General features: G+C 44.6%; 1 protein-coding gene across 1 annotated transcript in view; it reads right to left on the reverse strand.

The window, feature by feature from the left end:
• KPNA3 (karyopherin subunit alpha 3) overlaps nt 1–15,323 on the reverse strand; it is a 51,784-nt gene extending 36,461 nt beyond the window's left edge. The window contains exon 1 of the mRNA XM_075489855.1: nt 15,143–15,323. Within this exon, the coding sequence (XP_075345970.1) occupies nt 15,143–15,226 (84 nt within the window). The 5' untranslated portion in view covers nt 15,227–15,323. The remainder of the gene's footprint in view (nt 1–15,142) is intronic.
• Between the last annotated feature and the right edge of the window lie 1,279 nt (nt 15,324–16,602).

Here is a 16,602-nt window from a genome sequence, read left to right on the forward strand (position 1 = left end):
GTTTATTCAAAAGGACAAAATCACATCTGAGACAAAGCAGTCAGAACAGTCCTTCTATTTATGAAAGAATGATTTAAAACATTGGTACTACTTTATGCAAGTTAGATCTCATTCACAATGAAATATCCAAACTAGTCTTAGGGTTTCTGTTGATTTGAAATTTCTACTTCATATCTAAAAATCAATCTTAATTGATTATAAGCACTTTAAAGTCCCTTAAGTATATCACTTTCAGAGACAAGAAATTCTGGATACTTGATAAGATTACTTCATCCCCAGTTACAGTACAAATCAGAAACCCAAAACTGTTTAAATGTGTGAACGATAGAACGAGTGAGAAGCTCAAGTCATTACATTCCCTTTGTTATGCTGGGATTAAGATTTCTTAAATGAAATTAAAAATGATGTTTCATGTACAAGGTGTTTAATAACATACATTCTCCATACAGAAAAAAAAATAATCAAATGCTGCAACAGTACATGGTATGAATTTTAAACATTTTAACCATTTTTAGCTATACCAACTGTGTCAGAAGGAAGATTAAAGCATAACCATCATTTAATGACTAAAAATCTACCTACCATTGTAACAACAAGATCTGGAGCTCAGCGTGCTGCTCACCCAGACTAGCCACCTCATTAAGTGGGATACCTGAGGAGTGTCATATTGTAATCAACACATTTACACCACTTCCATTGCAACAGGAGCAAGTCCAGAAAATATCAGAGATGGAGAGGCAGGAAACAGATGTTTTTATGCCAGGCAGCATATCAATATTGCCAGCACGGCTGGCCTGCCAGCTGCCCCCCAAGCAGCTAGCTAGCTACCCGGGTCTCCTGCAGGCTGACCAGCATGCATCAGCCTCTAGCTAGCCCATGGAAGCGGGAAAGCCAGGCTCACCTTGACAAGACAAACACCACACACCAATGTCAGTTTTGGCTATTCTGTGGATACAAAAGATACGTTTTCAGGAACTTTGGTAAGATGTGCATTTAGTTGCTTTTGAAAGTTCAGCTATTAAGTGGAAAAGAGAGAACAAATTCACTGACTGATTCTAATTTCTCTGCTTCTACAAACTTCATTAAAAGATAACTGGTCATTTAAATTCTTTATTTCTGTTCTTGCCTCTCAACATTACAGGAACTGGTCTCTGAAAACCAGAAGATACATGCTTACAGTAAAGACCTACTCTGAATACATAGCTGGGATAGTAAAGCAGCTTGATTAAACATACAGGGTACCTGAAGAGCTTAGCATTTGCAAGTCAGTTCCAGTCTACTTCCACCTGCTTAACTGAACGAAAAAAAACTAGCCCAGTTCCAACAGCTGGATTGGATTTAACTAATACCTCCCCTCTTGCATATGAGCATACCCTAGAGTATAGTTTAAATACTTTACAACGTAGGTGTGGGTGCAATACAGTGAAAGGAGAAGCTGTTTGCATTGATGAAGTAAACACTCTTCTTCCCTAGAAATCGCTTTCCTAGCCTTTTTTCCTTATTCCTTTTCTGACACCTTTTAACGAGCATGAAATACTGCAATGCACATGAAAATGCAGAAGCCTCAGGAGCTGGGCTGGTTTTGGGCAGAAAAAAAATTCAAGTGCTTGTTTGTATACAAGAGTTGAGATGATTAAGGTTGTCAGCTGCCTATCTTTGGTTAACATTAGAAGTTAAATATTCCATATTTGCATAGGAATATAATTTGTTAGTATGTGTAAAGTTGAGGCTTAGACTGATGATACTGCTCTACTTGTTCTGGTACAGCTGGCTTCAGCCAAAAACAAAGAGAGAAAGGGACACTGATAGAAACTGATAACTGCTGTTCTACTTGTTCACACTTTCAAAGTGCAGATAGCTTACTCCAAGAATTGCAAGCAAATCACAATACATGAAGGAATAATTCTGGGACTACTAAATCGAAATTCTGGGACAGCATCACGATGGTCTGAATGCAACTACTTTACCACAACTGGAAGAACTAAAACCAATGACATTGCACACTGATCTCCTCTATTTCTTTTGGACGTGCAAAAAGATTTAACATCCGTGCCAAACTAAACCAAATGTTTAGTCAAAATTAACCCTTCCTACTAGGTTTATTCCTTTAGTTACAAGCATCATGGATTATTACCCAGTCTTTTTTTACCCCCAGTATATGTCCTAGGCAGACTCTTCTTCCCCACACACAATTTTGAGATCTACCTAATTACCAAGTACTCCCATAAAGCTCCAAATTGTCCTTCTAAGAAAAACAGTGGTGGTGTTTTCAGTCATATAGACTACAAAGTTAGAACAACTTCACCTCTGGCTTTGTTATCATAGCTACATACTAAATTATGCTGACCCAGTTAGAAATGCAGGCAGGGGGCATGGATTCCACAGTAAAAGCAACAGATCTACCAAAGCAGCCAAATACACTTGCAATGTGCCTGTACCCTGACCTGAGACTCCAAGAGAGTTTTATTTCATTTGATTACTGTTTGACCTGAAAGGTATTTGCTCCTCTTTTAGGGAAACATTCTATTATTTTGCAGAAAGTATTAGAACTTAGTTCAGATTCTCTGTGTGCTGCAGAATCTTAATACTATAAAGTTTCCTTTTGGCTTGTAACCTTTAATGAAGTACTAGGTACATCAGGAGCAGAGTGCAGTATTTACACCACTGTATTTTACGCCATAATCTGTCTGGGACTCGTGTTCCTCAGGGTTAATAAAGGCCACTGAAGGAAAACTAGTTCTTTTGCAGTTGGAGCTGCCACGCTATTTTTTTTTTTAATCCCCAGTTTGGGGCCCCTAAAATGAATACCAGCTGCTTTTTGTTAGCCAGTCTGTGGCAAGATAATTCAAGTATCTGAACCTGGCTAGTCTCAGCAAACTGGATGCATATGATATCCACTGTGACTCTTTTACTTAGTGATGGGTAATGGTAAATGACTCACTGAAGTCAGACATGCGTGCCAATATGGAAAGCCACAAGCCTCCAATTATTGTTGCTCATGGTGCTGACTCACCTGAAAGCCCTACGGAAGCAGACAAAGCTGCCCATCCACATTATCTATTTCTACTGCTCCAAAAGATCTTGGCAGAAAAGCAATTCCTAAGTTTCTTTCTTACCAGCTCTTTTGTAAGCATATTCTTTGAGGTCCTGATATCCTCTCTGCATTTGTTTAACCTGCATACTGAGCTACTACCAGTGAGGAAGTGAGATGTGAGCACTTATGTTTCAATTTCCATATACCATTTACCCAGTTTACAAGTAGAGACATATCAAACAATCCTCAGGAGACTGGACCTGAAACAATTTAGTTGGCTGCATTCAACACAAATTGCACCAATATTGAAGGACACAAAGCAGTCCAGAATACAATCAACATGTTATCTGCTGTTTTAATATAGAATAAAAGAAGAGCTGGAATTCTCTATTCAAACTCAACTGGGGGAAGGAAGACAGAATCTAGATTTCCAGTTACTGTTGTGTGAATCAAGGACATTATACCTACTCAAAAGTTTTACAGCATTTCCGTTCAGATGTAGATCTTAACACTGTTATTCACACCTTTACTGTCATCAGACCAAAGACTGCAACGCAGCTATATGGGCTCCACCTGAAGTCAAACTGAAGTTTCCAGGTAATCCCACAGCACCTCAAGCTAACTCATCACTGCACAACACTTGGTCTGCACAGACCAACAGGCAGGCAGCAAGGATCACCAACTAGTTCAAAGTATTCATTTTGTCCTGCAGTCCTAACAGGGTAAAGAACCCATCCATGCAGTGTTCCAAAGAGCAGCGGCAATGCAGCCACTGCTATCTCCACTTTGACAAGGGCCCACCTTGAAGAACTTAACTGTGGAGTTTGGTCATTTATGCTACAAGCCCAAAAGAAACTACTGGTCTGAAGGACAACTGTATCAAGTCTTTCTTCTTTTTATGTACTTTTAGGAAACATAAGGGCATACTGAATTTTACAATGATGCCAGCTCTGCCTTATCTGAATACTGTGATATGCCAAATAAGCACCAAGAACTGTGGATAACCAAGACAGTCTAATTACAAGTGATTCCTATCCACACTTTTTAAAAAAGTTAGAAGATTAAGGCTTCTTGACATACTCTAAATATGTACAAGGATTTGGAATTTGGTGCAGTTTTATGTTACAGGAATCTCTTTTGCCAGTACACAAATTTCTATTCAGATGTGTGAACAATAAAAAGATATTTGTTATTTTCCCGTATGGCACGAACGGTATAGCAGATGCTTTAGAATCTCCTAGAAATAGATGTTTATGCTGTCCTGGAGGGAGAACAAGCAAAGCACCTACATGACTCCTCGGTCTCTCCCAAGACATGACACCACTTCTGTCCTCTCCTAGAATTTCTAAGCAAGCGTCCCTCCCATTCCGTTACTGAGGAGGGAAAGTACACCGACCTGTCTATTCAAGCAGAACAGCTGATTGCCATTGCAAAAAAGTAGGAGTCCCTTTCCTCTTCTATAGTCTAGAAGACCCCTATTCAGAGGTATAGGTTCAGTTTTTTCTAACAGATGTTACCAGAAACCAAATCCACCACTTTTAATGCTACACTTCACAGCCAAAATATCATCTTTGCTTGTGTACAGACATGAAAACAGAAAACAGCAGAGCAAAATTAAAATGACTGTTCATGGTAACTAGATGCAAACATTAGACTAAAATTTTGATCTTTAGATCAGCATAAAGACTTAAATAAATTCTTTTAAATGTAAAAGCTTTTATAAAATTGTAGATAACCACTTTCAAGAATCTAATTACAAAATCAAGTGTTTGGTCAGAAAGGCCTCACGGACTTCTGGGGCAAATGCCACAGAAGACCAGATATTAAGCTTGCCAAATATTTGTACTACTTTCACCTAGGAAGAAAGAAAGAAAAAAAAAAAAAAAAGAAAACCTAACTAGGCTAAATACTAGCCAGATACCTTCTTGTGCAATCTATGTTTGAACAAAGACACTCCCTTTCCAGATACTTAAACAGTCTTCAACTGTAATATCAAAGTACCTCAGACAATCATTCTATGATTCTACGATGTATTTATAAGCATGTCCCTGTGAATTGAGGAAAAAAAGTCCTATTATTCCATCTATAAAATGGGAAACAATAATTGCAATTTGCATACATTCACAGGGTGCCATGAAAAAACAATAAATCAAGTCCCTAGAGAGCTAGTCTATATTCAACCACAGCAAGCTTTTTCGCTATAATATTACACGGCTCAAATGAAATCAGATTTTTTTCTATTTTTTGAAAGATATAATCAAAAGGCAAAAAAAATTAAACATGTGCTAGCTGCCTAATTAAATCTATGAAGAGATCATTCTGCTCAAGATGCAAGAGAAAACAATAAACCCAGCAAGAAGATGAAGCATTAGGAATTAGAAAATACACGCCAGCAACATCCCACGATCTTTTATGAACCCTGTCAGCAACCCTTCTGATTTAATCATTTCAGTATCATGAATTCTAGATGCTTCCACCTCACTTTTTAGCATGACATAAGCGCTGATTCCATGTTTCTGCCATTTGAACATTTTCGGTGTCACGCTTCTCTTCTTGAGGATACCTTCAGTATCCTCAAAATTCCAATTTATACATCCTTCCATAAAAAGGGTATTGGCTAGCCCTAAGTCGCTTAGATCACCAAAAGTGGTCTGCTTTTGATGGACAAGAACCAATACAAACCTGCTTCAAACCTCACAGCTATAGGGCCCACCAAAACACAGGTTACACTGAGCACAGAGGTATAGTGGGCCATACCCCTATTGGCAATGGGCATGGGAATGGGCATTCTGAACTGCCACTGGCAGCTCGTGATGCCTAAAGGCACCGTCACATCGATTGCCTGTGTCAGAGCACCTTAAATGTCTCTTCTTGTCTGGAAGGCTGCTATTCACTGCTGTTTGTTCAGTGTTATGAACACTACCCATTACCAGCCTACTTCTTGCACACCTGATGAACAGTGGTTAACAGGATCCTGCTGACTCCTAGCAGGACTCTCTCATTTCAGGATTCTCTCTTGATGTGGAAAGCCTTCTATATCTGGCTGCAAGTCAGATTTTTGGTGCAGAGAAATCACTACCACTGACTTTGCATCTAACATTTGTGTGCACAAAAAGAAGCAAGAGACCCTGATGCCAAAAAGCTGCATGCAAAGACAGTATCTGCTGGTTAGGGTGACCTTAGCTTACCTGAGAGAGACACAGTATCTCTCTGCATAATTTCATCAACTTTCTGACTTACACTGTAGTTGAAAAGGCAAGGACTAGAACGTTCTGAGAACTGCAAACCTGAAATCTCACTCTGCACCTGGCCAGGAATCCCTTATTGCATCTCCGAAAACCTGGCCACAAGTCACCCTAGCACCCTGTCTGACCACCTTCTCCTCACGCAGACGAGCTTCGACTATGTTCCACACCAGCAAGCAATGGGGCTTGAGTACTCATTAAAATACATCTCCATCAAGGCTAACAAGTCAAACTATGAGGAAGCCATTTCTCCAAGTTGATTTTGCAAATCACCTATTCTATCACTACCTCCAAAGGCCACCTGTTACTGAATCTTACAATAACCAAGGTTAAAAATGCATAAGAAGAGATCCCCAGCTGGCCAGACATGACAGAATATGAGGGAAACGAGTCATCCAGTAATAGGTGTTTGAACGGGGAAGATACTAATTTTGTCTCCTGTTTTGCAGCCATTCATACAGCATATATTCCTATTTTGTACTTGCTGTATTTATTAAACACACACAATCAAGTTTAAAACTGATTGTAACATTTGCTTAACCTGAGAAAGGAGACAAGTGTCAGCTGACTCAAAAGAAACGATATGGAGCTTCCCCAGCAGATTTAACAGTGTCAATCTGACGGTGAACGGATAACAATCCAACAGTTAAATACCACTAGACAAGGTATATCTTCTCCCCTTCACACTGACCTCTTTGAGCCAGCACTAGTCTTCTCCAGATGTGAAGGGCTGGCTCAGGAAGCTAAAGGAGCAAAAAATTAAAGAAACATGAACAGCTTTGCAACTAGTTCACTCCAAGGCACACACAGTTCCGATGCAGGACTAACTTTTTGGAATAAACTAGCTCTTTTGACTACCCATGTAAAATTTTGTGAAATGGAATGCAAAGCCCACAGCTTCTGCTACTACAGAAGTAATTCAGTATCAGAGTTTCATAGCACTGGGTATTTTGGAAACAACAGATAGACTCTATTCTTGAAAAATATATAGGTTTTACACTTCTTTTTCATTTCAAGTGAGTTCACTTGGCAATTTGTCTTTACTACTTGATGACACGCCCTATCAGCTTCAACCAGTTCATTGCCTCTTCTAGCCTAATCTTATAAATTAGATGCCTCATTCCACTTCCAATCCCGCAATAAATACAAATCTGATCACTCACTTATAGCTGGTACATCCTCCTAATCGCTGTCTTTTCAGATAACACAGTTTTAGCGGACAAAACCTCCTGCTTGGATTTGTGCTAGAACTGCACAAATACTATGAAAGACTCAAAGAACTTATGCAAAAATAGTTAAAGAGCTCTTAAAACTATTATGACGGTTATGCTGCTACCAACGTTGACCAGACTTTGACAGTTTACAAGTTAAAAATCAATCCTTTAATAGATCCACCCAAGAGTACTGAAGGAGCTGGCAGAAGTGCTCACTAAGCCACTTTCAATCCTTTATCAGCAGTCCTGGACAACCAGGGAGGTCCCAGTTGACTGGAGGTTAGCAAATGTGACACCCATCTACAAAAAGGGCCAGAAGGAGGATCTGGTCGTCTGACCTCAGTGCCAGGGAAGGTTATGGAGCAAATCATCCTGAGTGCCATCAAACAGCAAGTACAGGATAACCAGGTGATCAGGCCCAGTCACCATGGGTTTAGGAAAGGCAGGTCCTGCTTGACTAACCTGATCTCCTTCTATGACAAGGTGACCCACTGAGTGGATGAGGGAAAAGCTGTCCATGTTGTCTACCTAGACTTTAGTAAAGCCTTTGACACTGTTTCCCACAGCATTCTCCTGGAAAAACTGGCTGCTCGTGGCTTGGATGGGCGTACGCTTCGCTGGGTAAAAAACTGGCTGGATGGCCAGGCCCAAAGAGTGGTGGTGAATGGAGTTTACTCCAACTGGCGGCCGGTCACAAGCGGTGTTCCCCAGGGCTCTGTGCTGGGGCCAGTTCTGTTTCATATCTTTATCAATGATCTGGACGAGGAGATCAAGTGCATCCTCAGTGAGTTTGCAGGTGACACTAAGTTGGGTGGGAGTGTTGACCTCCTTGAAGGCAGGAAGGGCCTGCAGAGGGACCCGGACAGGCTGGATCGATGGGCCAAGGCCAACTGTATGATGTTCAACAAGGCTAAGTGCAAGGTCCTGCGCTTGGATCACAACAACCCCATGCAACGCTACAGGCTTGGGGAAGAGTGGCTGCAAAGCTGCCTGGCAGAGAAGGACCTGGGGGTATTGCTTGACAGCCAGCTGAACATGAGCTAGCAGTGTGCCCAGGTGGCCAAGAAGGCCAACACCATCCTGGCTTGTATCAGAAATAGTGTGTCCAGCAGGACTAGGAAAGTGATCATCCCCCTGTACTCAGCATTGGTGAGGCTGCACCTCGAATGCTGTGTTCCATTTTGGGCCCCTCACTACAAGAAGGACATTAAGGTGCTGGAGCACGTCCAGAGAAGGGCAATGAAGCTGGTGAAGGGTCTGGAGCAGAAGTCTGATGAGGAGCAGCTGAGGGAACTGGGATTGTTTAGCCTGGAGAAGCAGAGGCTGAGGGGAGACCTTATCACTCTCTACAACTACCTGAAAGGAGGTTGTAGTGAGGTGGGTGTCAGCCTCTTCTCCCAAGTAACAAGCCATAGGACAAGAGGAAACGGCCTCAAGTTGTACCAGGGGAGGTTTAGATTGGATGTCAGGAAAAATTTCTTCACCAAAAGGGCTATCAAGCATTGGAACAGGCTGCCCAGGGAAGTGGTTGAGTCACCACTGCTGGAGGTATTTAAAAGACATGTAGATGTGGTGCTTAGGGACATGGTTTAGTGGTGGACTTGGCAGTGCTAGGTTAACGGTTGGACTTGATGATCTTAAAAGTCTTTTCCAGCCTAAACAATTCTATGATTCTAAGCAGCTTTAGAGACACCAGAGCAACTGCTGTAGTGTTAGAAATATACAAGAATGAAGAAAAACAAATTCCGTAATTACAGGAAGATTAGCTAAGGCTTGGTATATCACAACAACAAACAGCAATAATTGGGCCTCAATACAGCAAGCACAGATCCCAATCAGCTCACGAATATTATGTTCATCATGAGATGCCATCTCCAAATTGTTTTCTCCACAGGTATTTCTGAAATTAATAATTATTTCCTAAGGTATCTGTGTCTTTAAATGTTTTAAAATGCAATACATTCAACTGATTTTGAACCTCACAAGGAAAATATAAGACAGTACATGTAAATGGACTTATTGGGTGTTTGTTTTCTGCCAAGAGTCACCAACATTTCACAGCATTGTACTATTTACTTGCAGACTAACTAAAGTTTGGAGAATTCTGTAGCAATAGCAAGCGAGAAGGCTTCCCACATCTACCTCCTACTTCCTACCCATGTAATTCTTTCCAAGGTACAAACATGTACACCTGTATTCTCCCAAGAGTATACTGGCCTGAAAGGGTAATAAAGAAGCTGCAGGAGTCAGAGCTTAGAAACTCTGCGCAAGAGTACTGGATCTTCTATTAAATCCAGTTCCCAACAGGAAGCTACCTGACACCTGTGTTTTCACTTAAACTACTGAGATTCACTAAGCCAGTGAGGCTATTAAGACAGCAGGTCCACAGTACCCTAAACCAACCTAGATCAACTGTTACAGCCCTATTCCCTCCCACCTCTTCTTTTGCCAGTATCAGTTCCTGTGCCAGCAAAGTGAAAGGCAGAAAGCTGATCAATCTGTAAAATTGAGCTCCTGAAAGAAACTGGGTTGTTGTATAAAGTAGCTGGGAGTAACAGGCTTTCTGGGATTGCTACAAGCCTTATTTGTTTCATGGAGTGTTTGAGGGGAGTACAGGGAGACAGCAAAAACACTAGTCAGTGCACAGAACAGTATCAAGAAATGAGCTGGTAGCAGCATTTCTGCTCATTCGTTAACACTGCGCAGCTTTGGTACCTCCACTGCAGTAAGTCTTTGACATTTGACGGGAACATGGTTTTAAGTCAACCTATACCTTTCTCAGATGCCCAAAGACTGTACAGATTTGGCCTCCCCAGAATGATATTCCTCTGCTTGCAAAAAAAAAAATCATGGCAGCATGACAGAAAAACATGAATAAATTCAAGCATCCTCAAGAACACAGCGTTAGCAAAGCAGCAATAGTAAATACACTGAAGCTGCCAGAGCTGATGATGGAGGTCTGGACTAAGCCCGGGTTGGTTCTTCCTCTGCTTCATCTGGGGTCAGGATGCTGAAGGTACAGAATAAAAATGGATCCTTCAAAGTCCCTGGACCCAAAGGTGATACAGACCAAAAGGTGATACAGTTGCCCCCAAAAAAATGTAACTGGGAAAAGACATCAGTGGCCAGGACCTCTGAAGCTTAAAATCAAATAGAGCAGGAGGAGGCGAAAGATGACAGAGTGACTATGTCCCCTTTTGGTAAATAGCCTTCAACAAATTTCAGGAGGTTAATCCTATGGCCTAAGCAACAGAAGTTGCTTATTCTTGTATTCTTTTGACTTATGATCAGGGGTGTGACAAGTATACAAAAAGGAAATTTTAATCCCAGTCATTAAAATATTTTTACAGAAAGTTATTTAGGTTATAATGCACTGACTTCTCACTAGTTGTTGGGTTTTTTTAAATGAGTGCACATGGACCTTTACTTTTGATGCAGTATGCATTTTTCTAATTACATGACCACACAGTCTCATCGCACCACACACAAAAATAACAGTAAGTCAGGCAGACAGCCCTAAAAATTATAACATCTCCGCTCATCAAGAATTTTTCCTCAGTTTTAGTCAGGGATGCTGATTAATCCTGACAAAAAGAAATGGGCTGAATTGTTTGATCTGCCACCTTAAACATCAGAACACTGAGCCAACATATGGGTGCCTGCTATTGTAATAAAGCATAAGTCACACTTCTGGTCCAAGAAGTTGGAGAAGTAAAAAAGTCTAAGAAGGATGCTACTAGGCAAAGAATGAAGCTGAAGAACTGCAAACAGAAAAATCAGAAGGTTCAAATTAGGTTTTCTAAAAGCTAGGTTAGCTTAGATGTCAATATAAACAAATAAATGCAGCAGTTACAAGGGGTATTATGAAATAAGTGATTGCAACTGTTTAATCTTGTCCTGTAAAGCCTCAATTGTATTGGAATAATCAGTACCGTACATTTAGAAGAAACCCACTAAGACTACATGCCTATGATCAACACAGGAAAGCTTTCTCTTCATATATGGGACAACTGAAAAAGCCCTTTCAGATCTCTGGAGAACATAAAATTGAGAAGGTTGTGAGGAGAAACTGTTCTGGCAGTTGTTCATCCAGATGAAGCCACTAGTGTCTTGGCTCCTTATCGCTCAGCTTTGCAGGTTCAGGTTAGCTCTCTCTGCTGCTAATCACATGGCAGTACCTATAAAAATAGAAGAGTCTCACTAATAAAAGCAAGAACACAAACTCATATTAAGTGAGTAACACTTCGTTTCTGGTATTTGATTTTGCTATTATCCCTTTTGGGGGCTAAACACTTTTTGGAAGTATTAATACCTCAAAATCAGAATTCCAGTTCTATATACACTACTGTACCTCCTTAAAAGAGGAAGCCAACAAAAAGGTACTTCCACCCAAACCTGAAACTAGGAAAAGTAGAGTGAACCTGTGCAGGTCAAGGATTCAGAAGCTTTGAATCCTGCGCAACAGAATTCTTCTCTTCAGAATTCACTTCTTTGCTCTTAGAAAAGGAGCCTAGTGAGAAGTTGCATGGGGTACTGAGGTCTGTCTTAAAACAAAAGTACTTACTCACCTTTTGTTTCCCTTGAAGTTGCATTAACAAAGAGCAAAGACAATTATATGGCCTAGCAAACCCCATAATAATATATGAGTTAACTACAAATTAAAGGAGTAAGTATTTTGGTCTGCCAGAAGAGTCTGTACCCAGAGGGGATCAATAATAACGCATCAGTATTTATTAGAAGCCAAAGGAAGATTACTAAAGAATGTATTCAAGCCTGATGAGTTCAAAGGCAGTGACTGTCTCCAGGCAGAAAGTGACTCAAATACCACTGTTTTCAAACTGAACTTGAGAGCATATGGTTTTCAATATTTTAGATCTTCCAAAGGATATAATCTAGGTATCAGACCGTGATTTATTACTCCATCATCCAAACCATTTATTTTCTCATTGGTGGAATTTGACGAAATGTGTAGATGCAGATCAATGCCAATGATAGTACTGATGTCTCCCGGTTTCCAAAGTTAAGTACAGAAAATTGGAGGCAGGATCTCTATGTAAAACTCCTTATTGCAGCACAAGGACCAAAACAAGTGTATTTAATTGCTGACAGTTGGGAATTGCATATAATATTTGATTTAGAAAAGAAACATTTTGTGGAGAACTGATAGCTTTCACTAAATACAGACAAACTGTCCAATCAGCAGGTCAGTCTGTGTAGCAGTATCTCAAGAGAAGCACAGTAAGTAATGGCAATTGTATAGCACTGCTGTGCTCCTTCATTTTCCACTATAAACTTAACTTACATTGTTTCACTTCTAGAGACTTAAGTTAGATCAAGTTTACTTAGAAGGGTACTTCTAACATGAACTTATAATTAAGTACGATGATCAGAAAAGAGTCAAAAAGAAGGTGTAGAAAATTTCAGACATTTAATACGAATTAAGTTGTTTTGAAAGACACTGACACATTTCTGATCTTTTACAGTCCTTTAAATGAATTTAAATTTAATTTTAGCATATCTCCATGGGTATGCAACTTTTACATACTTCTGTTTCATTTGTTTGTTGCCCCCAAAAGAAAGATGCTTCTTAGATTTTGACCCTTTTCAAAGGCATGGATGAAAGCTTTAACCACATTAACACTGTTGGAGCTATCTGCCAAACAGTCTTAGGCTCAGCCCCAAAAGGAGTCAGTCAGCACACTGGAAGGTAACCCTAGAGGATATACTTCTCCATAACAGCAAATACCCTGTTCCAGAAGAATTACTCCCCTTCAGGAAGAAATGAGAGCTAAAATACCTTAGCTGGTCTAGTATAACTAATTTCAGTAAAGTTTAGGCAGTCAGTTCCCCTCTTCCCCCCCACAGAGGCAGATATTTCATTCCCCTAGTCTCGGGCATGCTATAATATAAGCAAGTATGGATGACAGATCAGTTCACACTAGGCATGAACATACCTAACCTTTCCCTGTTTAGCGCTCTGATGGATTCAGGCCAGTGACTGAGAAAGCAGCAACAAAGCCAGTAACCAATACGGGGAGATGAGACAAGGACAAAATGAATGAGGAGCAGCAGGAAGAGTCTCACTGGATGAGAAGGGGAAAAAGAAACCCACCACGCCTCCTCCTTGCCCTGAAAAGCAACCACTAAACAGAAGGATGGGCAATTTTTAGTTACTTTCTAACATTTACTAATGTTAGCCAGAAGTGTTGAAGTTATCATACTCCTTACATACAGTATTTTCTGTGAGAAAGATTCACTGTCACCAAGTTAAACAAAAATTAAGATAAAGATTAGTTTACACCGTGAATGTCATCTTAAAGACACTGCTGCTGCTAAGCCTGACCTGCATAAAATTGTCTCCACCCAAACAATAGCAGCAGAGGTGTGAATTCTGCTAAAATACAAAACGTGCTTTCAAAGGACTAAAATTCCAGCCCTAGTGACTACAGAAATGAAATTAAGAGATAATATCAACAGAAGCATGGAAAACACCCTCAGGTGAAGTCAAAGTAATCTGACACATATTTAGGTTTTCACCTTAGCAAATCCTAATCCGATTTCAATCCTAGTCTGATTTCAGAACAACTCCCTCCCCCTTCCTTTCCTATCACCGAAACTTAAACACAAGATTTGGGATTTCCTCCTTTTTCAATTGCGACTAGAATGGAAGATGTCCCTGGTAATGACACACAGATTCAGAAGACCTTCGGAATACCTCCAGGCAGTAAGCTTCTAATCACCCAGCGTCTCTCAAATTCGGGGGAGTAAACTACTACCCCATAAACCTTAGTAAGCACCACGCTCCTTCTCGATTTAGATGGAGACGCCCAGCAGACGATTACTTATGTGCCTACCAGCATTTTAAAAAAAGAAGGGGAAAAAAAAAAAAAAGGTTGATTTAAGGCAGTGCAGGGAGCAAAATCGGCCAGCACACTATACTGTAAAAAGGCTGATCAGAGCGTGGGAGCGGCCCCTACCACCAGCAAAGGCCTCCGTGTGCGGCAGCGGCACGGCGGGGCACGGGAGGACGGGCAGGGCAGCCGCTCGCCCCGGCGGAAGGGCTATTACCGCCCAGCGGGGCTGGCACAAAAGGCAGCCGGCACCATTGTCCACCCCATCCGAGCCCCGATCCCGCCGAGCACGGCGGAGGGGGCGCGGGGAGGAGGCAGGACGGGGAGGCAGCTGGGGTGGGGGAAAGGAGCGCTGAGGGAGGAGGGGACGCGGGGCGGGCGAGGGCGGGGGGGGCATCCCGCCGCCTGCCGGCCCTGCCCGGGCGCAGCCGCCGGCGCGGGGCCCACCGGGCCCTCCCGCACCCCGGCAAGCCGGGGAGGCGGCGGAGGGGGCGCGGCGGGGCCCGCCCGCCGGGGCCGCGCTCGGCCCGGCCGCGCCAACCCTTCCCCCCGCCGCCGCCGCCGCCGCCTCCTCCGCCCCCCGCCGGCCGCGCCCGCATGACGGAGGAGAAAAAAGCCCCGCGGGCGTTCTCCCCGCCGCCGCCCGCCCGCCCGCCCCGGGCGGCCGCTCCCCGCCTCCTTCCCGCCGCCCGCCGGCGGCGCCGCGAGCGCGGCCAGGCCCCGGCCCCGGCCCCTCCTCTCGCGCCCGCCGGAGGCGGAGGCCGGGCCCGGCCGGGGCCCCGCCGGCCCCGCACCTACCTCCACGTCGCGGCCCTTGTTCTTGAAGCTCTTGATGCGGTGGTTCTCCAGGCCGGCGGCAGCGGCGGCGGCGTTCTCGGCCATGGCGGCGGCGGCTCCCGGCGGCGGCGGCTCCCAGCTCCTGCGAGGCGGCTCCGGCGGCGGCTCGCGCGAGGGGAGGGCGGGGGGGGAGGAGAGGGGGGCGGGGGGAAGCGGGACGCTCCGTGACGAGCGCGAGGGGGGGCGGGAAGGGGAGGGGGGGGCCGGGCGCGCGCGCCGTTGCTGAGTGACTAGAGAGCGGCCGCGAGCGCACGTGACAGGGCGGGCGGGCTCCGCCAATCGCGGCGCGGCCCTCCCGCTTCGCCCGCCCCGCGTGCCGGCCGGAGGGAGCGCTGGCGGGGCGGGCGGCCGGGGACTGCGCTCCCCGTCCTGCACCGCGGCGGCCCCCGCGCTGCGTTCTGGGGGGTGTAGTCCCGGCGGGCGGCGGCCTCGCACGTGGAGCGGACGGGAGCGCGCCCTGCAGGGCGGGCGGGGGCGCCGCCGGTCCCACGCCTCGGCCCGGGGCTGCGCGGGTCCGGCTGGGGGTTCCAGCTCAGTGCTGAACGTTGTGGGGCTCCGGGAAACGCCGAGGGCGGCGGGGAGGGCCTGGCGGTGGTGTGCACACGGTCCTCCGTGGCCTCGCGCTTCTGAGGGGGGGCCTGGGGCCCTACCTGACCCTCGGGATCAACCCTGACATGGGAGCTGCGGTGGGCTCCGGGCCGCCGCGGCCTCCGGGAAGCTCCCTGGGCCCCCGCGCCCTTGTCAGCTGCGGTTTTGTCCCCCAAATGCACTGTGGGGTGACCTCCATGGCGTGGCTTGCCTGCAAAGCCGGCCTTGGGTGGCTTGGCCAGCCAAGGGTGTGTGTGGGGGTCTGCTCCGCACCTCCCTCTGCTCCCAAGGCCTGCACTAATGTCGCTGTATGTCGCCTGGGAAAAGCTGCACAACAAGCATGTAGCAAATCCAGATGTTTTGGGAAGCCCTGAGTCTCTTTCAGCTCCCACGCCATGCAAGCCAGCCAGCCCTACCTGGAAAGCAAATCCAGCGCTTTGCGAACACACCCTTCGTACCACACGCGTACACGGCGTCCGGGGGTGTTGTATCTACCGTAATGCAGAGCACAAATGGTCTCTGCCGATCCAACAAATTGTCTCCAAGCTGTCAAAATTACTGCAACCTCCCCAAAGTCAGGGTACAGTAGCTGTGTAGCCGGGGCGGTAGTTGTATACATTGCAAACAGACCCAGGACCTCCAGGTCGATAGTCGCCTGGGCACAGCAGGCTGGGTCAAATACAGCGCCTTGAAGTCACACCCAGTGTTTCCAGGCTAGAAAAGAGGATGTGTGGGGGTGATGTAAGGTAATGGTAGACAATGGTAAGCAGTGATCTAACGCCTTCCATAAAGCACAGTATTATTTATTTGGAAGAAAAGCATCCAAGAAAACC

This window comes from Mycteria americana, chromosome 1 (genome assembly GCF_035582795.1).
Source record: "Mycteria americana isolate JAX WOST 10 ecotype Jacksonville Zoo and Gardens chromosome 1, USCA_MyAme_1.0, whole genome shotgun sequence".
NCBI classification, from domain to species: Eukaryota; Metazoa; Chordata; class Aves; order Ciconiiformes; family Ciconiidae; genus Mycteria; species Mycteria americana.